Genomic DNA, 27,478 nt, shown 5'->3' on the forward strand with positions numbered 1-27,478 from the left:
TCAAGAAGACCAATACCTGCCCAACCCTTTCCCCTCTATGTGGGGACTTTAATATATATGTTAACATTCTCTCAAACACTCAGACCCTCCACTAGTTCATCTGTATCTCCTTAATTCTCAGTACCATTGAACACTAATTTGAAATTACTTTCTCCAACATTTCCAATGACCTCTTAATTGGCAAACTTATGTCCTTTTCTCAGTCTTGATCTTCCTTGATCACTCTTTTCTTCTGAATATTTTTTTCTCTAGGTTTTCATGACTGCTTTCTTTTGAATCTCTTTCAGTGCCTTTTTCCAATTTCCTTTGCAGATTCTTTATCTATAAAGGTGTTCTCTACGGCTCTGTTCTGGTCTCTTTTCTTTTTGCTCCATACATGGTGATCTCGTCAGCTTCTTTGGGTTCAATTCTCCTTTTTATGCTGATGATTCCCAAATATCAGTCTATCTCCAGTCCTGGTCTCAATCTGAAGCTCTAGTCTCCCAGTTCCAATTGCCTCTTGGACATCTTGAACTAATGTACTGTAGACATAACAAATACAGTATGTCTAAAACAGAACCCATTGTCTTTCCTCCCAAATTTCCCTATTATTAGCAAGAATACCTCTATCCCTCTAGTTGTCATGGCCCCAAATCTCACTAACCCTATATACCCCAGCTGTTGCCAAATCCTGTCATTTCTACCTTCATAAAGTCTCATATAAAATCCCCTTCTCTCTACTCAAGGTAGAACACCAGATCAGGCCCTCATTATGTCTCACCTACACTACTGGAGCAGCCTTCTGGAGCTCTGACTCAAATAATTTTCTTCTTCAATCCATTTTCTACTCAGGTGCCACAGGGATATTTTCTAAAGCATAGATTTTGCTATATCACTCCTTTGCTAAAAGGGTTGCAATGGCTACCTATTACCTTTAAGGTTAAATATTAAGTCCTCTCGTTAGTCCTTACAGTTCTTCACAACTAGTTCTGCTCCTTCCTTCCTGGTCTTTTTATACATTACTCCTCTGTCTACAAATTAGACAATCCAGTTACATTGGCCTAATTGCAGTTTCTTAACACAATACTCCACCTTCCATCTGTCTTTGTACTGGCTGTTCCTGTAACGGGGATGTTTTGCTCTTTCACCTCTGCTTCTTAGTTATCCTATTTTCTTTCAAGTCTCGGTTCAAATCCTTCTTTACAGTCTTTAGTTTCCCCATTTTACCACACAGCTGCTAATACCTCCTCCTTTCAGATTATTATCCTGGCCCCTGTATCTTGTCTGTTCCTACTTATGTACAATGTGCTTTTCTCTCATTAGAATGAATGCTTCTTGATAGCTGGGGTTACTTTTTTGCCTTAGTATAATTCACTATGCTGGTGAATAGTAGGTGCTTAACAAATAGTAGGTGTTCAGCTATGGATTATTTCCTCTTCCAAAGCACTTCCTGAATTTTGGTGGCAATGCTCTCTTTTTTTAGGTTGTTCATTCCTTCTGTGTCCTTTGCTAAATCAGCATTTATTTACCATCTCCTTTGCATGACTATACTCCATGATTTTGTTAGTCCTGTTTCTCTGCTACCTTCAGTTGTCAAGGACTGAACTATCATTTCTATGTCTCCCATATGTACTTATCAAACCATCCTCTTTCCCCAGCTTCTGAGTAATTCTCCACCACCTGCTGGGTATCTTAAACAGAAAGCACATTTCTTTCCCCAACTTCCATATTTTTTTGTTGAGGGTGCCAACATTCTTCCAAACACTCATATTTATCATTGACTTGTTTCCTTTTTTTTTTAAACCTTTACCTTTTGATTTAGGGCAAAAGATTGATAAGGGGCTAGGCAATTGTGATTGTGACTTTCCCAGAGTCACAGTTAGGGAATACCTGAGACCACATTTGAACCTACGACCTCCCATCTCTAGGCTTAATTCTATCCACTGAGCCACCTAGCTGTCCTGTTCTTGAATGTTCACTGCTCCTCAACTCTCATTCAAATCCAATCTATTTGCCAAATCTAATCAACTTTACCTCTAAATCTCTTGTATTTATCCCTTCACCTTCCCTCAGAGAACAACTCAACTATAAGTGTCCTAAATCTTCCTGCTTCCAGGCTCTTACTCTCATCCCTATCCTCCACAGATGCCAAATCCCCAACTCAAGAAGGTTCAGTGGGCTCCACCTTGCCTATAAGAAAAAATAAAAAAATTCCTTTGTTTTGACTTTTAAAGTTCTTTACAATCTGGTTCCATCCTCTTTCCAGGTTCTGATATTTCCCGTTCACATACAATATTTCAAAGCGACCTATCTGATTCTTGGAGATCTCTCACCTCCTGCTTTTGTGCTTTTCTACAGGTTGTCCTTTATGTCCGAAATGATCCCCCTCCTTACCTCCATCTCACAGAATCCTGTGCTTTCTTCAAAGGTTGGCTCAAGAGGCCATAATACTCCCTTTCTGAAATGACTTTGTGTAGCACGTACCACGCATGTTTTATATATGTGTAGATTTTGTCACCACCCTCCCCAGAAGAATGTAAGCTTCTTAAAGGACAAGAACAGTTTCATTTTTGTCTTTATAGCCCTAGCAAAAGAATGTCGAGCATATTTTCAGGTATTTAATAAATACCAGTTGAATTGGTAGCTATCTATAAATTATTACAAATTAAGGAGTATAAAAGCTGATCAAGTTCAGTGTGGATGTAAACAAAATGAAATTGAGGTTGAAATCCCACTGGGAAAAATACTTTATTTTTAGACTTGGAGTGGTGAAAATTCTATTACTTAAAGTTCTTAAAAGGAGCATTGTCATTATCAGATAATTGTGAAGTGGACTTGAAAGCTGATCTAAGCCAGGAAGACCTGGGCTCCGGTTGGACCTTAAACATATATTGGGTGATCCTGGACATGTCCCTCTATCTCTTGGGTGCCTCGGCCCCAATCTGCATTGGTAGGAGTTTCTTCACTGGGAGTTCCTTAAACCAATAACAACAGCTAACATTCACAGGCAGGTACTAATTTGTTTTAGTTGTGTCTGATTCTTTGCGACCCCATTTTGAGTTTTCTTGGCAAAGATACTGGAGTGACTTGCCATTTTCTTCTCCAGTTTATTTTACAGATGAGGAAACTGAGGCAAATAGAAATTAAGTGATTTGCCTAGTGTTTGGGGTTTGAGATTTGAACTCAGGTCTTCTTAATTTTAGGTCCAGGTCTCTATCAAAAAAAGCATAGATCTCTATCAATAAAAGTTTATGATAAATATTAACGTCGTTAAAAAAAAATTCCACTGGCGTTTAGACAAAGTTAAAAATTAGACCGTTTGCCTAAATTCTACAACTTTGAAAAGTTATTATTTTTTCCAGCTAAGGTTTTGCATGGTACATGTTCCTTGGTTGTATACTATGATTATCTTCAAGTTAGCCCAACAGATTTTTCTCTGTATTAATTTTTAGATGAATACATCAAATAGGGTCCGTAGCGTGGAAAAAACAGAAGACTTCATCCTTAGACAGAGGGCACAGCTTAAAATGTTATTCAACAGCACCCCCTAATGTTCATGTGAGACATCACTATAACACCACTGAAATGACACAACTAAATAGAAACTTGAAAAACTATATGAAGTGTATCATAAAACTGATGAAAATCTAGTCCATTTATGCTCCCGGTGGACAATTTAAAGTGATATAGAACTTCATTCAACTTACTAGAATGTTAGTTGGAAAAAAAACTATCTGGTAAATGCAGTGAAGAAAAATGTTCGAAATTAATGGGAAAATGAAACTTTCAGAAGTAACATGAAACATAGATGAGGCAAAGACTGATTACAGTCCTCCAGAATCAAATTCAGCAAAAAAGAAAATAATAAAAATGTTGCCATAGTTATGTACAAAGTGTTTTTGGCCCTGTATAAGTGAATATTCAGTACTGAACCACTGTGTACTTACCATTAAATAATAAGGCTAAAAAAGATCTGGATGATCTATTTATTTGAAATATTTTAAAAAAGAATAAGAGAATTTTGCAAAATCCTATGATGTCTTAAGTGGGCTTATAAATATTTAAGTCTTACAGCTATCTAAATTGCTTGTTCCACTTGCTGGATAAGTGCCAGTTATTAATAGGTTATTTAAAAAAACCTCCGTGTCACTGTGGTAATGCAGACAGAGACAGCAAAAGCTATCCCCTTCTCTGCTGCATATTAGGCTACCTCTTCTGGCCTATGCAAACAAGATGGAGGCGGCAAACTGAAATAATTTTCTTCTTCTTGTGCAGACTGCCCAGAGAAGATTGCCCAGGAGATATAATATGAGAAAGAACATCTTAAAACTAAAGCACACTGGATTTCCCTGTACAAACAAGTATAAAAAAAATCTCTTTTTATCGAAAGGAAGTCAAGAATACATTGTTTGTCATTATGAAAACAGTAGCCAAGACATTTTGCAACACTAGCAGATGGATATATTCTTTCAACTTTGTAATAACGCTTTGCATGACAAATAGTATGTTACATTTAACAGTATGTATAAAGTATAGAGTGTTTTGTAAGCAAGTGGAGAGCAGAACATCCCATTCATTTCTTTCCAACATGTTTTTGGACACAAAGTCTCTCAGTGCTGTGCTTCCTTTTTGGAGAAGTGGTTCTTACTGTCTATAGATCATCCCCATGCCTGAGATTTGCAGTAATGCAGGACCAGCTTACCATCACTGCCAAAACACTACAAAAAAGGGAAAAAAGGGAAAAGAAAAAAAGAAAAAGTAACAAAGAATTAAGCTCCACTGTACTCATAGTCTCAATGTATAATCTATTCCTCAAAACGAAATGAACACTATCAAGTGTCATATGGTAAAAATATTCTATAATATCTGTACATAGACAGACGTATGTGGGCAAAAAGATTTTGGGTAATGCAAACCTAATCTGTCAATGAATGGGTGTTTTCCTAGTGAAGTTAGTCACTTTAGACATGGACAAGGAACATATTTTTTAATCCTACTTAATGTTACTAAACCCAGCAGTAAAAAGGTATATCCTCTTCAATTACTTTTTTAGCACTGGTGATGGAATTAAATTGGAAATAGCTACATTTCTCTCCTCATTATGGTTATTATTTTAATTAGTAATAATAATCCAAACTCACATTTATTGGGTGCTTTTCTTACAACTTCGTGGGAGTATGGACATTTTATATTTTATAGATAAGGAAACAAATTCACAGAAATTTTTGCCTTGTGTGAGACCTGAAGGTCGAAACTGGGTTCGTATTTATTCCACCTCCACTATTTCCCTTCCTTACAAATACTGTTAACCTGAAATAAATATATATATATATATATATAAAACATATTTATATAATATATATGCAATATATATATATAAAATATAAAAATAAAAAATAACCTGAAGCTGATAATCCTGACTAGTTGTTTCCCCTGAAACAACTAAGGAGTGATGGACAATTAGAAAAACTGTAAGGAAAAAAGTAAAAAGGGTTGGAGCTAGTTAAGATATAGTGACAACAATTAAGATGAATCAGAGATCCCAATACAAAATACCCTCCAAAAGATACATTGAGATTTGGTGAGTCTACTAAAATCCATTAAAAAGAAACAAGATAGATAAAAGAAAGAGTGAGTAGCAATTTGTATGAAGAAGGAATCCAAGGGGGAAGAGATAGAGATGATTTGGGTGAAAAATCAATGGAGGGAAAAACAGAAGTGCTACTGTCATTGAACAGATTTAAGAAATAGATGAAGAATTAATTAGGAAAGATTAGAAGCACAATATAGTAATGGTGGAAGCTATAGGTATCTGTGTCATGCTCCCCAAATCCTCCCCAAAGCAAAGCAGTTAGTAATTTCTTGCTTTGCTTGATAATTTTAGCCTTCAAGAGACAAAGGGGGAGGGAACAGCAGGCAAACGGTTCTATGCACTAAATTATCACCAAGAAAGTGAAACTAGTTGTTGAAATAGAAATGAGCAGATCCTTCAGAATTCTGACCAATACAAATGTGCAATAGAAAAGAAAGTTGGGTACAGTTTGATATGCATTTTATTATTTCAGAAGAGACGTTTTCAAAGGATTCAGAGAAAGGTTAGATTGAATCCCTTGGCCTAAATTTTTTATAGAAGTTAGTTCAAGAGGAATGAGAAGCGTTCATGAATAAAATTCAGAACATACAAAATAAACTATGATTAAGATAAAAATATGGTTATTATCTTAAGAAGCTAATATGTATACATTAAAAACTGATAGAACAATTTGTATTTTTAAAAGACATGAACAGAAACAAAGGTAAGAGAGAATAATTACAAAAGGATGGCACGGTCCTATAAGAATAAGTGTTCTATAGTGAAAAATAAGCTGGGACTAGTAAAGAAAAAAAAAAGGACCACAAAAATTTTTAAAGCTAAATTTGAGAAAAATTTTTTGAAAGAAAGAAAATACTATTGTTTATGATAGTTAACAAAAATGATGAGAGAAGGCAAAACTGTTCCACTCAATTTCCTTCTGTTAACTTTGCTGAGAATAATCTTTGGACTGGAAAAAGTAAACGGAAAATAGTTTATAATTGTAAACTAAAATAATGGGAATAGAGAGATCTTTTACCATCTTTGATGAATTCAAGACACAAGTCTTGATAGACTACATCCCACAGTATTGCAAAATTTGGCTGACTTGATTGCTGAGACTGTTTACTGATATCTGAAAGATTTCAGAGGAGAGAACAGGCACCACAGGTTTGGAGAAGGGCAAATGTTAATTTGGCTATTAAAAAAGGTAAGAGAATGTAATCTACAAACAGTATGTCAGAAAATTTTGACAAAATCCTACTTTTTGTTAATGGAATGGAGTGAGAAAATTTAGAAAAAGAAGACAATGAGCTAGTAGAGCTTCATGAAAAACAAGTTACTTTCAAGATGAAAATCATTTTTTTTTGGATAAGGTTACTAGATTTGTAAATTAGGAGTATGCCATAGACAGCTTACTTGGATTTTAGCAAAATATGTGACAAAATCTCCTAAGTGAAAGCTGTGGACAAGATGAAGACAAGGGTTAATGCTATAGAGAAACTAATTGAAAAGTAGTTGAATGGAGATATGTCATTAATGGCTCAATGTAATTTGGATATAGGTCTCTAGAGGGATTATTTTTATCAATGATTTGAATAAAATTATAGATAAATTCTTATCAAGTTTTGAGATCACAGGATTCTGACAGGTACCTTTAGAGGCCAAGAAGTTTAGAGATAATTAAGTTGGAGCCCAGGTAGGTGACAACAGGTTGTACATGGCCACATAGATAGTGTTAGTACAAAGTTAACATGTCATATGACAAAGCTAAGATTCAAAACAATGCTATTCTAAATGAAAGATAGATATGAAACCTTACATTTAGATGAAAAAAGTCAACTCCATGAGATAATAAAGGTATAGCTAGAAATTTCTAAGCCTAGAAAGCATTTATTTAAAAAAAAAAAATCTGGGGTTTTATCATACTGAAAGTTCAATATGAGTTAATATTAAGTCTTTTATCATATGAAATACAAATTAAAAAAAAAAAAGAGAGATACAGTGTCCAAGAACAAACAGGACCTAGTCCTTCTATATTCTGCTCTAGTCAGATCACTGTAGGGATTTATTTAATTCTGAGAAAGATATTTTTTGGAGAACATTGCTAAGTTGGAAATTGGGAAAAGGGAAAAGGAACAGAAGTTAATGCTACAGGAGGTTTGATTGAAGGAACTGAGGATGTTTAGTTTGGAAAAGAGAATGCCTGGGGACTAGTAGAGAGAACAGCTGTCCTCCAGTATCTGAAAGGCCAAGCACATGAAAGAGTGATTAGATTTGCTCTTTTTGGACCCCAAGTCCAGAAATATAGAGAGGTAGATTCCGACTTGATATAATTAAAGCTATCCAACAGTGAAATGGGTTGTCCTGGAAGATTTTTCTCATTAGAAGTCTTCAAGCAAAGGTTGGATGGTCACTTGTTGGGTTTGTTCAACAAGAGATTAGCAGTCCATCCTAATCCTGATACACTGTGAATCTGAATATTGGTATCTTCTTGAATACAGTTCAAAGTTACACATACAAGATTATTATAATAAAAAAAAAACATTGATGTAAGCTAAGCAGAAATGTAATTTATCAACAATTTATCTTTATTCATTATGTAAAGGCTGAAATTAATTACCTCATAGAGTGTTCCAACTTCTTGGTCTGGTGAAGGAGCAAAGGACTGATTCACATATATAAACTGAGAGAAAAGAAAAAAAATCACTAATTATGCAATCTTCCTTCAAAGTTCAGCATCTTGAGTAAGCAGTGTTTCTTCTTATTCCTGATTCTTTACATCAAACCGTGCTCTGAGTCTATAATAAAAACTGTAATATTAAAAAAAATAAAACACCTACCCCAAATTCCTTTTTAATCTTTAAACTATTCCTTTCCCTTCACTAATATAATTGGTATCCTTATTCAGGCCTTTATTGCTTCTCACTGGCCTATTTTAGCAGACTTCTAATTGGTTTCTCTCCTGAATTTCATTTCATCCTGAATAATAGGTGTCAATTAGATATCCCTAAAACACAGGTCTACCATTTCCAATACCCTGCTTGGGAAGCTCCAAGGGCAACCTATTGCCTCTAGTAAATTCCTTGTTGGACTTTTTAAAGTCCTTCCCAATCTGGTTTTAATCTACTTCTGATTTATTGCACATGGGGCAGCAGGGTGGCAAAGATGACAGAACACTGAGAGCCTGGAGTCAATTTAAATCGAGTTTCAAAATTCGCTGCGTGACACATGGGCAAGTTACTTAACTGTTTGACTCAGTTTACTAACTTGTATATGGGGATAACAACAGCATCTACCTTCCAAGGTTGTTGTCAGGATCAAGTGAGATAATAACTGTAAAGTACTTAGCACAGTTTCTGGCACATGGTAAGCACTATGTAAGTATTAGCTATTATTACTATTATTATTATTACTACTTCACACACACTAAATTCAAGCCAAACTGGCCTGCTTATTGTTCTCACTCCATGATATTATGTTCCCCATCTCAGGCCTGGAACTCATTCCTTCTCTAACATATCACAGAAACCCCTAGTTTCTTTTAAAGCTTAGCTCCCTTGTTAGTTCTAACAGCGAGCCCTAGGCTGATCTCATCAGGTGCTAGTGTTAGCTTGTATATGTTGTAGTATATTAAATTTCCAATATTTATGCTGGGTCTCTTTAATATAATGTAAGACCTTCGGGGCAGGCACTATTTTTGTCTTTGGATTTCCAAAGAGACCTTGCACATTGTCTGGTACGTAGCAGGTGTATAGTGAATGCTTTATCAGCAGATGAACATTCTGATCTTTATAAGTTAACGTTCTTCTTTTTAAAACCCCCTACCTTCCATCTTAGAATCAATACTATATATTGGTTCCAAGTCGGAAGAGTAGTAAAGGTTACTAGCCCAGGAATGCAATGCTATGAAGTGCCTGAGGCCATATTTGAATGGGGCAGCTAGCTGGCTCGGCGGATAGAGTCAGGCTTGGAGACAGGAGGTCCAGGGTTCAAATTTGGCCTTAAGACAATGCCTAATTGTGTGGTCCTGGGCAAGTCAATAAATTCCAACTGACCAGCCCTTACTGCTTTTCTGCCTTATGGAAATGGTTCTTAGTGTCCATTCTAAGACAGAAGTTAAGGGTTTAAAAAAAATAATGCATCTCTCCAGTTTCATATTTTTCAGCCTAACAGTTATTTAGCCCATTTTTGCTGCTCTAACATCTTATGAATCCTATGTTAGGAAAAGACAAAGCTGATCACATACCAACTGTTCAGAAGCCACAAGTTTAAGGAACTTTTTGATGAAATCAATGAGGCCCTGAATAGTTCGGGTTCGTTCCACAGCCCACTTCTTTGTTTTCATTATCGGGGTGTCTCCAACAGCCTTTAACAGAATATCAACTGTAAAAATAATGTGAATGACAATTAAACTGAAAAAGCGAAAGAGAATGAGATATTAAGATTCAGAATACTTTAAAAAGTCACCAACTGGTTTATGTTTTATGTATTCATAAAACCTCCACTTAAGCAACTATGATGGTAAATAGTTTTAAAATTACTTTTTTCTTGTTAATGACTTTTTCTTTATCCTCCAATAATTTATAAATAATTATGGATTTGACCTTTAAAATGCAGTTGCTAGCTCTAAAAATTATGTCAATTCAAAAGCCTCTGTAAGTAACTGAAGGAAATAAATGAAGGGAAAAGGTGTCTTCCAGAGATGTTCTGCTTCACATTCATTTTACCTTGGGCCAAAAGCTGGTAGGGAAACTTGAGCTAGGCCTGGCTTGTTCTCACACTTTAGCTCATTACACTCTAGCTCAAACCAGGACTCATCCCTTAATACTTCTCCATTCTTCCTTCCACCACAATCCTCTCACTTCATTCCATCCAAAGTGCTCAAAAGATCAGCCTCCTGCTAAAGAAACCACTTAACCACCACCATAAGTTCCATGCATCTTGGAAGCAAGGATGGATTCAGAAATGGCAATAGTATTTCTGGATAGGGTGTTCCAGCACTGGGCCTTTCCCCCTCCTGCACTGTGCAAAATCTTCTTAAATCTTACTCCCTGCCATTTACTCTTTACTGGTCTTGTAGATCTGCAAACAAGATATTCTATCTCATGGCTCTGAAGATTTTCTCATAGAAAAGGTGAGTACCACTAAAATCCTACCTTCTACAGGAAGCCTTCCCCTTCCCCTCTGAATTCTAGTATCTTCCCTCTCAATTTTTTCTCATTTATCCTGTGTAAAACTTGTTGGTACATATTTGTTTACTTGTTGTCTCCCTTGTTTAGTCTGTGAGGTCCTTGAGGTAAGGGACTGTCTTTTTCTTCTTTTTGTATCTCTAGGGCCTGGCACATAGTAGGTGCTTAATACATGTTTACTGATTATCTGAAGTTATTGATAAGTTGTGGATACCAGAAGAGTTAACACACAGATGGAATGAAGAGAGTTCTCCGGGTAGAAAATATAGCAAATTATATATTTAAGAGTTTGTGTTCCCTGTGCCTGACATACAATAAACATTTAAATGATTACTGACTGACTCCCAAACAGAATTCATTCTATTTCCTCCCAATTCATCTCCTTTATAATTTGGTTGTTACAATGATACATCAGAAAAACCCAGTTTTTCATGAATGGGCAGAAGACAAATGCATTTACTATTGATACAGATCTCAAAATATCCTGTGGAACTAGATTGCAAGAGGAAAACTGGCATATACTTATGAACTATTGTATATAATTTACCCAAAACATTTATTCGGGAAAAATTAAGGACAATGCTGTAATATGTGAAATCCAAACTAATACAAAAACTATGTCAAATGAAAAGCTTCCAAAAGATATAGATCTAACAGAAGAAATTAAATTAATGTGGAAATTGGATGAGATTAATATGATCCCTGTTACTCTATGTGCTACTGGAATTGTATCAAGGGTACATTCAGTATACCTTTAGAAAATAAGCTTATATGCTAATTCTTTAATTCATATACAGAAAGCAGTTATTAGGCTCATATTGCAACAGTCTATACAGTATTAAATAGCAAAAAGAGATAAAACATAACATACTATTATATAGTTACTAGAAGTGCTAAATTTGATCAATTTTCCCTCTGAAATCTTTTCCCCCTTTTAACAGGCATCATCCTAATTCAAATCTAAATTGTTACTATTGTGCTTTCAGACTCTGTGATCTGTTTTGGGGATTTCTTGGCAAAGATACTAGAGTAGTTTGACATTTCCTTTTCCAGTTCGTTTTCCAGATGAGAAAACTGAGGCAAATATGATTAAGTGACTTGCCCAGGGTCACATAGCTAGGGAAGTATCTGAGGGCAGATCTGAATTCAGGAAGACGAATTTTCTGACTGCATGTCCAGTTCTCCAAGACTGCATTCACACAATATTTTTATCTGTTAAATCCAACCTGTTGTTTGACTAATCAATCAAGACTTGAGGCTGTGTCAGGGCAGTGTGGCAGGTGCTAGGATACAAAGAGGGAAAAACAAATAATCCAGAAGGTTATCTTCTATCAAAGGAAATGACACCTACATGTTAAATAAAACATGAAAGTACATACAAGGTGGGGCACCTAGGTAGTAGTGAATAAAGTCAGGAAGACTCATCTTTCTGAGATCAAGTTTGACCTCAGATACTTTTTAGCAGTGTGAGCCTGGGCAAGTCTGTTTGGCCTTAATTTTCTCATCTGTAAAATGGCCTGGATTAGGAAAGGGCAAACCACTCCAATATTTTTGCCAAGAAAAATATAAATGGGGTCAGGAAGTATCAGAAAAAAAAAGACTGAGCAAAATATACACGGTATTCTTTTGGGCAAAGTGGGTGTGGCACATCAGGAAAGCCTAACAGAGAAAGTAGCTTTAAGGCTTTGTTCCAAAGCCATATTTTCCCAAAGCCTTCCCTATCCTCTCAGCCTCTCATATTACTTTCGCCATATACTATCCTTAAAATCTCAGATTTCAAAGGGACCTCAGAAATTATTTAATCCAGTCCAACATGAGCAGGAATCTCCTATTTAGCACAGCCCCAACCAGTGGCCATCCCGGCAATACCTAAAATTCCGGCTGGTAGTGGTGTACTTGTCTCACCTACTCCCAAAACTCGCCCTTGAGGGCATGAACCACTTTTTTGTTTATTGCCATCTCCTCCGTACCACCAACAGAAAGTGGTTCAGTAATAGTTAAAATCATGTTCCTCCAGCAATGACAATAATAGTGGTGGTGGTGGAACTTGGGGAAATAAGAAAGGCAGTTGGTCTGTATCCCTCCAGCAATCTGCCCCCTAATTTTGAGCAGCTGAGTTGGCTTTTCCTCTCACTTCCTCATCAGATGCAATAAACATTTCTACTTCCCGGGTTGGACTAGCCCACCGAATAGGTCAATCTTTCCTGTTTGGTGGTCACTGCATTTTATCAGTCAACACAACGATAGAAACTGGCTCGCCCGTTTCAGGCAAAAGGAAATAAGGAAAATTACTTTTTTTCTTGGCGTCGCCAGGAGGTTCCTCTGATCCGGGGGAGACTGCGGTGGAGGGCGCCGGCTCCAATGTATTCGTATCCGGGCCCATCTCGGTGGCTCCCTCCCCTCCAACGGGGCCCCCAAGAAGGGTCATCGACGGCCGCTCGGGCTCTGCCATCTCTTTCCTCGACCTCGGCCTCCAACCACGTGCAGGAGACGGGGTGGGAGGGGCGCGTATGTGATGGGATGGGAGACCCCAGGAGAGCTGAGTGTCTTACCCCTGCAACCAGAAACATGCAGTCAACACCCACCTTCTCCCTCAAGACCTTGGGTACTACGCGAGGAGGTGGGCAGTGGTCCACAAAGGTCTGAGGTACGGGGTGAGGGGCGTGGGGGGATTGTCCCTAGCACTCTGCCGTCTGCGTCTGCGCAGGCGTACCGAAATTCGGTGTATGGTTTCATTCTTAAGAGGCAAAACTCTTCCACCACGACTCCTGTCAACACCCACCTTCTCTCTCTAACTTGGAAAGCCGACAGGCAGGAATTAACAGAGTTCGAGGTCGAGAAGGAACTAAAGGAGGAAAAGCCCTCATACCTTCCCTTCCCTGCGTCTGCGTCTGCGTCTGCGTCTGCGCCGCCGCTCCTCAAGCTCTCGCAGCCTCATTTCCTGCCCTCTGCATCTGCGCAGTTGCTCCTCGCGCTCTCGCACCTACACGCCGCCGTCGGCGCAGGCGCTCCTCTCTCTTCCAGTCCTCTGCGTCTGCGCAGGCGCTCCCCGTAGCCAGGACCAGCGCCCGCCTCGCAGCCTGTGTTACGCTAGGCGTTTCAGCTTTCCAGCTGATCCTGCCTCCTTCGGGTTCGCTCTCCCCTCCCCTCCCCTCCCTCTCCGGGAGCGCGCGGAGGGGGCGGGCGGGGAAGCGACTTGAAGGAGAAGAGGAGGACCGTGTTGGCTCCGCGTGCTCCGCCCGGGACTCAGCGCCCACCTGGCTTACCCTTCCCTCCTCCCAGACCCTTCTCCCGGCCCGGGCTCCATCATGATCAAGGCGATCCTCATCTTCAACAACCACGGGAAACCCCGGCTTTCCAAGTTTTACCAGCCCTATGTGAGTATCTCTCCAAGCCGTGCCTGCCTGCTGCTAGAAGCTTGCTGCTGCCGTCTCCTCCCGGGGAGAGCAGCAGCAGCAACCTCAGCAGTAGCAGCCCCACGCCCCTAGCCACCCCGACTTCTCCCCAAGGCCTCTCCGGTCCTCTTCTCTCCCGGTACCTGCCTTGCCCATCCACCAGCAAGCTTTCCTCAGAATGTGGGTCTTTTCCGCCCATTCCCGGCTGACCCTGAACGTGGGTCCCTTTTCCCCGCCCGGACACCTCCTGTTGCCTGGGCGCGCCTTCTTTCCTTTGCATCCTCATCCCTCTCTGCCTCCCCCATCCCGTTCCTCCTACCCCCCAGAGCCAACCTTCCTAGTGCAGTCTGACTGCATCTTATCCTTAAAGTCCCCCCCCACCCCCTCCCCGGGATATGTCACCCGGCTAAGAAGTCACTTCCTCAGCTTTCCACGGGGATGGCCCAGTCGGTGCCCGCGGCGGCGTGCGCCACGCTCGGGGTTTGGGTTTAGCCAGACATCTCTAATGTTTCGTTCATTCAGCCAGCATTTATTAAGTACCTACTGGGTGCTGGACGCCGGAGGTACGGAGATCGAGAAAGAGAAAGTTCCTGCCTTCTAGGAGCTTACCTTTCCTATTGTGGAGAGACGACACGCCCACCCAAAAGTAGATTGAAAATGGGTACAAAGTGATTTCAGGGAGCAGGGCATTAGCTATTGAGCATAGGTGGTATATCAAGCCAAGTTGAGCTTTGAAGGAATTGATAAAGCATTAATGAGGTGGATGTACCGTTGATCCACGGGAGACTGACAGCCCCGTACTAACGCCGGAGATGGAATGCTTGGTAGAGGAGATCAGCAGCAAGAAGTACAGTACTGTGCAACAAGGCCGGAAAAATAGGTTGGAGACAGACTTAAAAGCTAAATTTAGAAATTTGTGTTTTATTTGGAACTTCTTCGGCAGGGGAAGGACATAAAAACCTCTTTGCCTTGTTGAATCCCAGGTTCCTTCTGGACTGTGTGTCTGCAGTCTTCATTTCCAGAGCCTGCATTTTCTAGCGTCTCATTTTGATGTTTCTGGGCTAGTATGACTTTCAGGCCATTTCTTTTTAAAGGAAAAGAGATAATCGAGTTTATGAGGTAATAGTTTTGTTGCTGCTGTTTGTAACAAGTTTGATTAGAATTATGCTTTTCTACATGAAACCTAGATTTCAGCTTCAAGAGGGGCATTTTTGAATGGGGAAGTTTGCTCCTGTTTAGCAATCACAATGTTAGGGTGAGGCAGTTATCGAAATGGTGAGACTTTCCAGAAATAGACTATTTGAGTTTTACTTAATTTACTGTCAACCTAGTAGTTGTTGTGACTTTGGACTTTTCTCTGAACCTCAGTTTCCTCATCTGTACACAGAATTGCTGCCTTGTATCACAGAGACTAGAATAACAAGTGAGATAATGTATATAAAATCATTGTATAAATGTAAAATATTGTTATTCGTCCTTTCAGTAGGAATCTAGGGCCATTACAATGGCTGTTTTGCTGAGAGTACAAACATTGATAAAAAGTTGCTGGTTTCCTTATTTTGTATAGAGAGAAATGCATTAAAAATTAATAATACTATGGAGTTTATATATTATGAATATAGAATGTAAGTTCCTTGAGAGCGAGATTGTTTTCATTTCTACCCATATATCCACAATGCCTAGCACATACTTGGGATACAATGTTTGTTTGATTGATGAAGATCCACTTTCAGTTCTGGGAAAGGGACAAAGAGATGGACTTTTAGTAGAATATAGAGAGAAAAGAGATTGGATGACTAAAAATTTTGCTTGGAGCCAGCAATGCACTTTCAATTAAAAAAATGAAAGAGTGCCAGAGTTGACATTTCTCTGCAGTTTTTAATCCCAGGTTTTGTCAGCCATTAAAAATTAGAAGAAAAATGCTGGTTTACATAAAATGATAATGTGGTCTTTGTCAGGTAGGTGTCAGTAGAAGTGAGAAATCCTGAAGTGTTGCTTTAATTTACCCATTTCCTTTAGTGGTTTAGCCAGAGATAAGTATAATTAATTTTCTTTTTTGGTTTCAGCTTTAGAGAACAAGCAGAGTTTAAATAGAATCCCAGTTATTACTCCTTTAGTTAATTATTTCACTTTGTTCTGAAGTTCAAGAAAAATCTCAGCTTTTCCCCCCTTTGTTCTATCTGGATTAATGAAAAGCTGTTAACTCTGTATTTTCACACTCATTTGCCTAAAATATAATACTGCCCTCTGTTAAACCACCTTCATTCTTTTTCTGTTGTCCATTTGCCAATATTCATAGCCTTTAGTTGTCTTCTAAATGTTTCCTTAAGTGAATGTTTTGGAACTTAGAATCTCCAGAATTAGATTGGATCCTAGAGGTCATCTCGTGTGACATTCAACTCGGAAATTCTCTGTAGTATTTCTGTTAATAGGTGGTTATCCAGGCTGTGCCTGAGTACTCAGAGTAGTGGCGAAATCTCATTAGGATTTTTTAAAAAGTAGCTCTAATTATTAGTACAATTTCCCAATATTGAGAAGAAAATTGTCTCCTTGCAACTTTGATTAAATTCAGCCAATATCTGTTAAGCACAAACTACGTACAAGATACTGGGAATGAAAAGACCAAACCCCCCCACCCCCCCACAAACCAGGTCATAGAGTTTACACTTGACAGTAATATACAAAATAGATACAATGCATATGTAGTTATTATTCATTTGTTTCAGTCATGTTTGACTCTTCTTGACCCAATTTAGGGTTTTCTTGGCAAAGATAATAGAGTAGTTTTACATTTCCTTTTCCAGCTCATTTGACAGATGAAGACACAGAGGCAAACAGGGTTAAGTGACTTACCAGGGTCACACTGCTAGTGTTGGAGGCCAGATTTGAATTCAGGAAGATGAGTTTTCCTAACTTCAGGCATGTATGTGTGTGTAGTATACATGAGTAAATGCAAGGTAATTTGAGGGGGAAGAGAGAACTAAGAACTGAAAGGAATTTAAATTAGGAAATAATAACTGGCATTTCTAGAATTCTACCTAGTGAGGTAGCTAATACCACTACAAATATTATCCTTTACAAGGTCGTCCCTGAGCTGGGCTTTGAACGGAACCTTCGGATTCTAAGAGGAAGAGATTCGAAGGTAGTGAATTTGAGGTGTAAGAGACAGCCTGAGCAAAGGCGTGGATATGTAATGTCAGGTTTGAGGACCTGTTAATAAGGCAGTATGTCTGGAATAAGAATATGTGACAGAGATGGGCTATATTTGCCTATTTGCTAAATATGAAGTGAAATCTGAGTTGTCTTGGATTTTTATTTTTCTTATTATCAGTGGAGTTTTCTGTTACTTGGTTGTGAAGTTTGTAGTTCCTTGAAAAATTTTTTTTCCATTACATGTAGAAACCATTTTTATCTTCAGATTCTTTTCCTCCCCCTCCTCCATTTCAGGCAGTAAATAGACTGATTTAAGTTATATCAGTATACTCTTCTACTTTGGAACCGATATGCAGGATTGATTCCAAGATGAAAGGGCAAGGACTTTAAAAAAAGTCTTATAGTCACTGTCACAAAATTTGCTGTTACAAGGGCAAGCTTCTTTGGATCAGAAATATTAGGAAACAATTACAACTGCAATTTAGAAAGAGCATTTTATGACAGAAAAATCAGGCTGCATGTTTACAAAGGTCTTCACTTTGGTAGGCTTCCCAAATTTGTCTCTCAGGGTCACCCAGAGAATACCGTGCTGCCAAAAGAAAATTTAAAGAACTTTTGGTGTCTGTATATATATATATGTCTAAATTATAATTATGTTCTCTTTGCTTTTGCTGCACTTGTATCTTGGAATTACTATAGACTTTTAGGGTCTTTTGAACAGGTTCATGGACCAAGATCTACCTACTATATTCCTTCAGTGGATTTTTTGCTGATTCCTTTAGCATTTTTGTTTTTTTTTAACATAGAGGATATTAGCAACTAGGAGCTCTTATAATAAAAAGGGATCTTAACTTTTTTTGTGTCACCGACTTCCTGGCAGTCTGGTGAAGCCCAAAGATTCCTTTTTCAGAATAATGTTTTTAAATTCATAAAATAATATACACATAAGAATACTAGGGAAACCAATAGAAATACAGTTATCAAAATATTTTTTAAAATAAGTTTACAGGGTACAACTAGGTAGCAAGGTGGATAGAGTGCCAGACCTGGAGTTGAGGAGGACCTGGGTTCAGATCTGGACTCATACACTTCCCAGCTGTGTGACCATGGAAAATTACCTAACACCATTTGTCTGGCCCTTGCTGCTCTGTCTTAGACTTGTTACTAAGACAGAAAGAAAGGATTAAAAAAATGTTTAAAGATCCCAGGTTAAGAACTCCTGATTGTGAACCTTGTTATATGTGACAAGTTGAGAATGGCTAACTCTCATCAAGAAGTTAGTTATTCTGTTCTATATGCTCACCACTGTTGGGACAGTTAGTGATAAGGTGACACTGAAACACAATAGGCAATTCCTGGTTAGAGGAATGATTAATATTAAGAATAGAAAAGGGGCAGAGCTCTGACAACAGTGAACTGTTCTATTAGGTCTGGGTCTGACAATTACAGATTCTGCTATAATGGATACACAAGGGCAAAATTAACTTAATTTAAAATCTGTGATAAGGCTCAAATGTCTTTTTTGGATTAGCCAATTTGTAACAATATTTCCATGTTATTCAAGGAATACAACAGACAATTTGGATAATAGATTCAAAGAACAGACAAAGTTGTGGGGAGATAGGTTCAGAGCATCCTGCCTTATTACCTTTGTGAAAGTATCTTCCCAACTTTTTTCACTTGGAACTGATTTAGTACTTAGAGGTGCAAGACAGCACGCATTGATCCTGAGCACATTGAAGGCCTTTTTATTCCCAGTACTAGGTACCCTGTCAGTGTTTATAGGACTTGGCATTTTCCCTTGCTTAGTGGGTTGCTGATGTGTCAGCAAAATTTTTCCAGGATCAAAGTTAGAACCCAGATAAGCAAATTATTCCCGATTCCTTTTCACACTGTAAGTTCCACTGCTTATAACTAAAGAAGAGTATAGTTGTTATTTCAGTCTTTAATAACTCAAGACATTTAGGTTGTTTCACAGCTGTCACACAATACACAATAATTATGACTGAAATATCTTTGATACTTATTGAGTTTATGTAGGGTATTTAAGTATCTTTAACTACTTTTTTTTTCAGTGCTGCTAACATAAGCTTACATTGATATTACATCAGAATGCTATTTTTTTTGTGTGAGAAATCAGCTGTTGTCCTTTAATCTTTCAAAATATTCCCACCCCAATGGAGTTTTCCATTGCTCATATAATCTTTTAAAAAAATTGTTTTTAAATTTAGACTATTTTTCCATGGTTACATGATTCCCCTCCCCCTGCTCTTTCCTCCCTGTTACTGAAGCTGACAAGCAGTTCCACTGGGTTTTACTTGTATCATTGTTCACAACCTATTTCCATGTTATTAATATTTGCAGTAGAGTGATCTTTTAACATCAAAACCTTAATCATATCCCCATTGAATTATGTGATCGATCATGTTTTTCTTCTGCATTTCTATTTCCACAGTTCTTTCTCTGGATGTGGATAGTGTTTTTTTCTTATAAGTTCCTCTGGATTGTCCTGGGTCACTGTATTGCTGCTAGTAGAAAAGTCTATTACATTTGCTTGTGCCATAATGTATCAGTCTCTGTGTACGTTTTCCTGGTTCTGCTTCTTTTGCTCTGCATCAATTCCTGGAGGTCTTTCCAGTTCACATGGAATTCCTCCAATTCATTAGAATGCCATTTGGTTTTAAGAAATTTTTTATGTTTTAATTTAAAATTTTTTTAACAGAGATTACATGTAATAATAAATTTCCACATTCACAAATTGAACTTATTTCTCTCCCTCCCTTCCCTTCCCCCTTCTGGTGCTGGCAGGCCATTCAGTCTGGGTTATATATGTATTATTACACATATTGTTCATTTTTGTAAGTGGGTAATCTTATAAAATCAAAATCCCAAAACATAAACCCTGATAAACAATTAAAAAATTGTATGCTGCTATCTGCATGGAATACCATTTGTAATAATTTTCAAAGGCTTTAGTGATACAAATTGATAGCTAGAGTATTAAAATAATGATCCTGAGATATCACAAGAAATGATACCAGAAAGCCCCTTGTTAAGATGTTGTGTCTGAGGTTGTAGGTTCTGCAGATTTTTTATCCCTTTTTTGGGCAGGGAAGGGTTTAGCAAAACAAGCATATTTTCTTTCAATTAAAAAAAACTCTCACTTCCTATCTTAGAGTCAATATTGTGTTTGGCTTCCAAGGCAGGAGTGGTAAGGGTAGGATAGTGGAGGTTAAGTGACTTCCTTGGAGTTGGAAGTATCTGAGGTCAGATTTGAGCCCGGGTCCTCCTATCTCTAGAACTGGTTCTCACTACTGACCCTAGCTGCCCTTCTATTTTATTATTAAGCACTATAGAGAAAAAGAGTCCTATAAAGTGGGATCCATAGATCAAGGTTTGAAAACCTTGATGTAACAATAGTGCTGGTGACCTAGGTTACTGGTTGAATTATTTTCCAAACAAGCTTCTAAATCTTCTCTTTCTTGAAGATATGGAGGGGGAGAATCTAAGATTGGGAATGAAAGTCTTAATTAATGAAAATTTTATTTTAAAATATTTTTCCATGTTTCCATGATCCATTTTCTTTTCCTCCCCTCTTCTCTTCCTGCTCCCACAGCTGACAAACAATTCCACTGGGTTGTACAAATGCTATCACTTGATACCTATTTCCATATTATTATTCATTTTTGCTATAGAGTGGTCTTTTAAAGCCTAACGCCCAAATCACATACCCATATATACATGTGATAAGTGAGGTCCTATGTTCTTCTTTTGCATTTCTACTCCCATAGTTCTTTCTCTCAATGTGGTTAGCGTTCTTTCTCATAAGTCCTTCAGGAATGTCTTTGACTTGTTGCATTGCTACGAGTAGTAAAGTTCATTACATTGGATTGTTCCATAATGTTTCACTTTCTGTGTACAATGTTCTCCTAGTTCTGCTCATTTCACTCTGCATCAGTTCATTGAGGATCTCCCAGTTCATATAGAAATCTTACAGATCATCATTGGGAATGAAAGTCTTTAAAACACAACATGTGTTTTGTCTTATGGCAATGTAAAAAGATATACAAAGATAAAGATAGTCTTCTATTGCAAAAATTTTATTCATTTCTTAACATTATATATTGGGTAAGATTGAGACTAGCAGAGTTAGCAAGGAAGAGACTCTCTGGAGTATTCCATTCAGTTTAGAATTTGTGCCATACCATAAGGGTACTAATTACAAGGAAAAATAATTATTCAATATTAAGTATCCAGTTGTTTCTGTTAATCATATTCCAAAATAGATACTCAAAATTTAAGAATTTCTAAGATTTAAGTTATTATCCAATACTCCAAGAATTATATTTTATAAAGTTTATTAATAATCACTTGATGTTGAAGGAATAAAAAGGAAATAGAAGTAAAAAAAAAAACCTAATCATCTAGCAAAATGAAGACCATGTGAGCAATAGTCTCCTAGCTCTCACTTCATGCTACCTCCTGTAAATATAATTTTAGCATTGTGACTTAAAATCTAAAATTTAATTGGTCACCAGGGAAAATCCCAAATAATAAAATATCCAAGTCAGCTGGAAATTTATGGTGATTTAATTGATATAGAGGAGGAGATTAAGAAGGAAGAAGGAAAAAGAGTTAGTACCTGGTTAGTACCAGGTAGGAAGATTAGGAGATCTAGAAAGTAAGGTTTTGGAGGGTGAAGGAGGAAGGAATCAACCTGAACTCCAAAAGGGGCTCAGCTAAGATGCCCAAACCTGAATCAGGTCAAGGGAAAACTCACTGCCATACCCAGACAAATAACGCCACCACTCCAAGATGTCGAAATGCCTAGCACACTGCCAGCCAGAGTCGCCTCTCCAGGGAAAGAGGGAGAGAGAGGAAGTGACGTGCCTTATATAGACGGTTTTACATCACTTTCCTGCATCTCATCTGTACCAATGATAGCTTAGCTTGACTTAAGACAGCCCAGGGGTCTGTCTGCTGTTTTCTGCACATGTCTGTTGAAGGCCATTTCCTCAGATAATTAAATCTTTGAGTATGGTGCAGGCATCCTGACCTTGTTAAACTGCGTAGGGTGGAGAAATGTATAGTTCCCAAGACTTGATTCTGTTAAACCAAGTATCTCCATTGTTACTAATCAGGAAATAGCTAAATCAGATCTTCTAAAGTATGACCTTAGCAGGGTGGAGTAATTTTAAAATTCATACTCCACCAAACCAGATCACAGGAAGAGACAGAGAGGTGGGGCTACACTAAATTTATATTCTTCCTATGTTAGCATGTAACATGAGAAGGACATGGGATGCTGTGAATTGGAGTTCTAGAGTACAGAAATAAATTACACAAATTGATAACTGATAACTTATAACATTTTATGACCTACTGACTGATTAATTCCTAATCAGTGATCAGTAACTAATATCCAATTATTGTAATTTCTTTCTACCTTTTAATTGAGCAATGCATTTGAGCAAATAAAGAGTTGGAGTTCTCAGATAGTCACTTAGGATATCTAGATGAGTACTTGGGGTTACAAATATTAGAAATAATACAAAATCTAAGAAAACTAAGTTTGCTTTAAACAATGTGCATTGGCTTCTTTATTTCCATTTCCTCGTATTCTTTATCTTTTAACAGCTCCATTGTAAATGTTATTTACTTCTTTATCATTTCAATCATGTCTGACTTTATCACTCCTTTTAGGGTTTTCTTTGGCAAAGATACTGAAGTGATTTGCCATTTCCTTCAGCTCATTTTCCAGATGAGGAAACTGAGGCAAATAGGGTTAAATGACTTTCCCAGGGTCACATAGTTAGTGTCTTAGCCTGAATATAAACCTAGGTCTTCCTGACTCCAGTCCTGGCACCCTATCCACCATACCACCCAACTGCCCTTTAATCCAAGGATTATTTCAACCTTGTCAAATGTACTTCACAATTTTTTCGTCTCATATTTTATTTTATTTTTTTAAATCCTTACCTTCCATCTTGGAGTCAATATTGGGTATTGGTTCCAAGGTAGAAGAGTGGTAAGGGCTAGTCAATGAGAGTCAAGTGACTTGCCCAGCGTCACACAGCTGGGAAGTGACTGAGGCCAGATTTGAACCTAGGACCTCCCATCTCTAGACCTAGCTCTCGATCCACTGAGTTACCCAGCTATCCCCTTCATCTCATATTTTAGAAAAACAACACTGAATAGAAATTGATATTACCTTGATTTAAAGTAGGCTGTTAAGCAAATAAAATTCAAAATGTATTCATAATTAATCACTGTAGGTTTCAGCAGTGTTTGCTAAAATACTGAAAAACCTTTTACTTTCATTATCTGGATATACTGAGTTGTAAAAGACAGTTTGTTATAAGATTTCATATTTGATAGTTCTATTGTATGCTAATTTGAATTTAAGAGATATTCCACATTACAGTTTAATCCATAAATTTCAAATGATTAGTTGAAATGTTATAATTTAATGTTGATGAAATTTTTAATGACAAATATTTTTGAAGATCCAAATCTGTCATAATTAAAGAAGACTCCTAACAATATGGGTAAATTAGAGTAAAGCTGAAGAGAGTAAACTGTTTCACATATAATTTGGTTCTCGTTCTAGTTGTGTCTGACTCTTTGTGACCTCATCTGGGGTTTTCTTGGCAAAAATACTAGAGTGATTTGCTATTTCTTTCTCTAGTTCATTTTACAGATGAGGAAACTGAGGCAAAATAAAGTGACTTGCTCAGGGCTATATAGCTAATAAATGTCTCTAAAGTGGGATTTGAACTCACAAATACGAGTTTTCCTGATTCCAAGTCTGACTTTGACCAGGTATTTTCACAATCGCTTATAATCAAGCCTACCTTCAATAGTATAACAATAATAGAAAAAGCAGTGATCAATTTATCAGAGGCTAAAACATAGGTATTTTGAAAAAGGACATAATACATGTCGCTTTTTAATAATATAACATATTAATATGAAACTTTAAAACAGTTTTCTAACTTGCTTATTCTCTATTTTGAGGAGAAATATTCATAACAGCTTTTTTGGTTCCAACACACTCCTAGAGGAGCTGAGAATTTTTTTTCTTCTCAGAAAATTTATTTCACAGGCATTTCTACAGACAGGGCTTGGTCATTGGTGGGTCATAGGAAGGCACAACAGTGTGCTAGACATTTAAATACACATTTTAGAGAAGGCATCCTGTTACAAATACAATTTTTTCCTTAAGCCTTCTTACCTTTCAATTTAAAACAACACCAGCATTGAAAACTAGAACATTCTAGATTTTCCCAAATGATAATATTCCATTTATATTCTTATAGAGGGAAAAACTTTAAACAAGACATTACCAACTTTTCTAAACACCAGACACCTATGTCAGAAAACAGGGATTAACAACAAGTTTCAGTGCTCATCTTAAGACATTCACAGGCAGTAATATAAAGAAGTAGATAGAGCACTGGCCTTAGAGTCAGGAACCCCTGAGTTAAAATTCTGACTGACACATTTTGTGGCTGTGTAACGCTGAGCAAGCCTCTAATCCTCGATCTACCTTAATTTCCTCATCCGTAAAATATAAATAGTAACAGTATCTACCTCATAGGGTTTTTAAAAAAAAGCAAATATGCTAATATTTGTAAAGGTGTTTTGGTAAACTTTAAAGTACTATACAAGTATTAGTTATTATGATTATAGCAGTAAATAATGAACTAGCAAAGCACTCCTTTTTCTAAGATTCAGTTTATACTAGATCTGATTAAAAACATTCAAATTCTTAATATCCCAATCTAACAAGCTTTACTAAGGTCATTATGAAAGCTCAGTATCTCGAGAAACAAAATATTATTCCCAAGTCTGTAAAAATTATTCTTACTGCTTAATTGCTGTGGGACAGTTTCCCTTCCTCTGAGAATAGATTTATGCATTAAATCTTGGAAAGAGAGAGAGACTCTCCCTATTTATTTCCCCTTTTTTTGGAGTGGTTGGGCCAGAGCAAAGGGATATCCCTGCCTGTTCAGGTTGAGTTTAAGTACTTCATTCTGAAGTCTCCTCTTTACAAAATTGATCACAGTTAAGCTAAGACTTAAAGGTTAAAGTTAAAGGTCCTACTGGGCCTCCCTATTGATTACATCACTCAGTTGGACACAGATATGGACCCAAAGATATGTTCCTCCCCATCCCCTCCAAAAAAAGGGAAAAAAACCCAAACTCCAAGATCATTTGGAGAAAAAAAGATTTTTCTTCAATCTAATCTGGCAGGGTTTTTCTTAAGGACCAGCTAAACTTGTGTGTGCATCTTCTCTCTCAAGAAGTTTAGCTTTTAAACATGCTGGAGAAGTTTTCTTCAGTTTAGTGTAGTAGTTGGGGAATCATCTAAATTTCAACTTCTTTTGCAGGTTCCAGAAGAAAATTCTAAGTATTAATTTGGAGAAGCCATCATTTCCTATTTCCCCCTCCACTTTTTACAGTTTTAAGCTTTAAAAAAAGTCTTAAATTTACTCTCAAAGCCACCACTGTAGGGAAGCACCATTGTAATATAGGGAAAGAAAAAAACCCTGTGAAAGTATAAACCTCTCTCAGCCCACAGATTTAACTGCGTATGTGGGGGCCCCTACTCTAACCCATAGTTAGCCCATTCAGGGAATGGAAAAAGTCTCCTGAACTTACGTGTCAGCTCACAGAGTGATCTCACTGAAGAAGTTCATGGTAGAGAAAAAACTAAACTTTCACTGGCAAATTGAAACTGGAGAAGAAGCAAACAACACAGATCAAAGCACGTGTAAGGTTTATGTTGACTTACGGAGGGAAAAAAATTCCTTAAATTGTATTCCTGGGATCTTCTGGGCAGGTTTCCTTTTTAAGTCACTAAAGAGATCTTAAAAGACTCTTTCAGCTTAATGTTGAGGCCTGTGGGTCCCAAGGAAGTGGTTCACCTCATCTATCTAGATTTCAGTTTTGTGTTTTATAGCACATATACCAAAGCTGTCTTGGTACAAGGATGCCATCATGCTCATAGTATGCTAACTAAACTTAATTAAAGGACAGTTAGGTGGTACATGAATAAAGTGTCCCGCCTGAAGTCAGGAACATCTTTCTTTCTGAGTTCAAATCTGTCTTCAGACACTCTACTAGCTGCGTGACCCTGGGGCAAGTCACTTAACTGTTTGCCTCTGTTCCTTATCTGTAAAATGAGGTGGAGAAATAAATAGCAAACCACTCCAGTATCTTTGCCAAGTAAACCCCAAATGGGGTTGTAAAGAGTCTGACAACTGAAAAATGACTGAACAACAACAAACTTAATTAAAAGAACTAGGAAGACTGGGACACACCAGTGAGCTTGAGGAGTTCTTTTAGAAAGTACTACTCCATTGCCTCAGGGTTTATAAGAGTCCTATCTACCTCTCTAGAATAATACAATTTTCCCTTATCATTAATTAGCCTTATACTCATCTGTATTTCTGGAAATAGAATGCCTTTTTATCAGCCTAGAAATTGGGACTGGGGTGGGGAGATAATTTGGGGAACCGAAACTAGGAAAACATAACTCTTTACTTTAACTGAGTTTTAACCAGTTTCCAAAAGGGGGATCTGCATGCCCAAAGAAGGATATTTAGGACCCCCACTCCTTGCACCCCAATATGTGTAGCTTTGTCAGGAATTAAATTTTATGGTTGGACTAAATATATAAGGATTCTAAGATAATACTGTGGTCCCCAATTTAAAAATATTATAGCTCAAGTCAAATTGACTTTCAATAGTTTTATTTACAAAGGGGTAGAAAAAAGTGAAAGTAGAGGAATGTAAAAGAGGGTAGAGAAAATGTCTAGCCTATCACCCTAATGTTACTCTAGTCCCTGCTCAACTTAGGCAGGGCACATTAACCCCTCAGTGGGAGGATTTGGTGGTGAATTAAACAAGGGTTCAACCCATGCAGCCTCCTGCAAGGAGGGAAGGCCTCTCTGGAACTAATCTCTCCAGAAGCCAGGAAAGGAGGGTCAGCTTTTCACTCACCCAAACCAAAGCTCCAAAGGGAGAAGATCCAGGAGCAGTTTTACCAGAAGCAGTCCAAGAGCCAGAGTCCTAGGTCCAAGTTGTAGCTCCAAGCTGTAGTCCCAGTCCAAGATCCTCCAACCAGGAAATTCTGGATGAAGACTTCTTGCACAGGAAGTTCATCACATTTGATGGTTCTT

At 37.7% G+C, this 27,478-nt stretch overlaps 2 protein-coding genes across 9 annotated transcripts in view; one reads left to right on the forward strand and one right to left on the reverse strand.

Annotated features, from left to right (window-relative positions):
- Window positions 1–2,708: 2,708 nt before the first annotated feature.
- Window positions 2,709–13,726, reverse strand: ATG12 (autophagy related 12). 5 transcript variants are annotated; one of them, XM_056803941.1, is made up of 5 exons: window positions 13,613–13,726; window positions 13,036–13,297; window positions 9,801–9,937; window positions 8,175–8,237; window positions 2,709–3,192 (listed from the first exon to the last, which is right to left on the reverse strand). In XM_056803941.1, exons 2-5 carry the CDS (start codon window positions 13,193–13,195, stop codon window positions 3,163–3,165), a joined length of 390 nt encoding a protein of 129 aa, XP_056659919.1. In that variant the 5' UTR covers window positions 13,196–13,297; window positions 13,613–13,726; the 3' UTR covers window positions 2,709–3,162. The 5 variants fall into 5 exon arrangements, with proteins under 5 accessions (XP_056659919.1, XP_056659916.1, XP_056659917.1 ...); XM_056803938.1 differs by lacking the exon at window positions 2,709–3,192 and adding an exon at window positions 3,952–4,697; XM_056803939.1 differs by lacking the exon at window positions 2,709–3,192 and adding an exon at window positions 3,952–4,697 and having other exon boundaries at window positions 13,526–13,658.
- Window positions 13,727–13,770: 44 nt separating this feature from the next.
- The window catches only part of AP3S1 (adaptor related protein complex 3 subunit sigma 1), an 84,514-nt gene continuing 70,806 nt past the window's right edge, over window positions 13,771–27,478 (forward strand). Inside the window, exon 1 of one of the 4 annotated variants that reach the window (XM_056803935.1) lies at window positions 13,771–14,120. In XM_056803935.1, the coding sequence (XP_056659913.1) occupies window positions 14,052–14,120 (69 nt within the window). In that variant the 5' untranslated portion in view covers window positions 13,771–14,051. The remainder of the gene's footprint in view (window positions 14,121–27,478) is intronic. The other 3 variants (XM_056803936.1, XM_056803934.1, XM_056803933.1) reach the window with 3 other exon arrangements.

Source organism: Monodelphis domestica, chromosome 7 (assembly GCF_027887165.1).
Source record: "Monodelphis domestica isolate mMonDom1 chromosome 7, mMonDom1.pri, whole genome shotgun sequence".
In the NCBI taxonomy this organism is placed as follows: Eukaryota; Metazoa; Chordata; class Mammalia; order Didelphimorphia; family Didelphidae; genus Monodelphis; species Monodelphis domestica.

What these genes read in the sequence shown, in the direction of transcription:
- ATG12 (XM_056803937.1), bottom strand. Translation starts at nt 13,195, where the DNA reads ATGGCAGAGCCCGAGCGGCCGTCGATGACCCTTCTTGGGGGCCCCGTT. An exon ending in TGGCGACGCCAAGAAAAAAA is followed by an intron (nt 9,938 to 13,035) that starts GTAATTTTCCTT and finishes TTATTTTTACAG; the next exon opens with TTGATATTCTGTTAAAGGCT. An exon ending in TTGTGGCTTCTGAACAGTTG is followed by an intron (nt 8,238 to 9,800) that starts GTATGTGATCAG and finishes CTTTTCTCTCAG; the next exon opens with TTTATATATGTGAATCAGTC.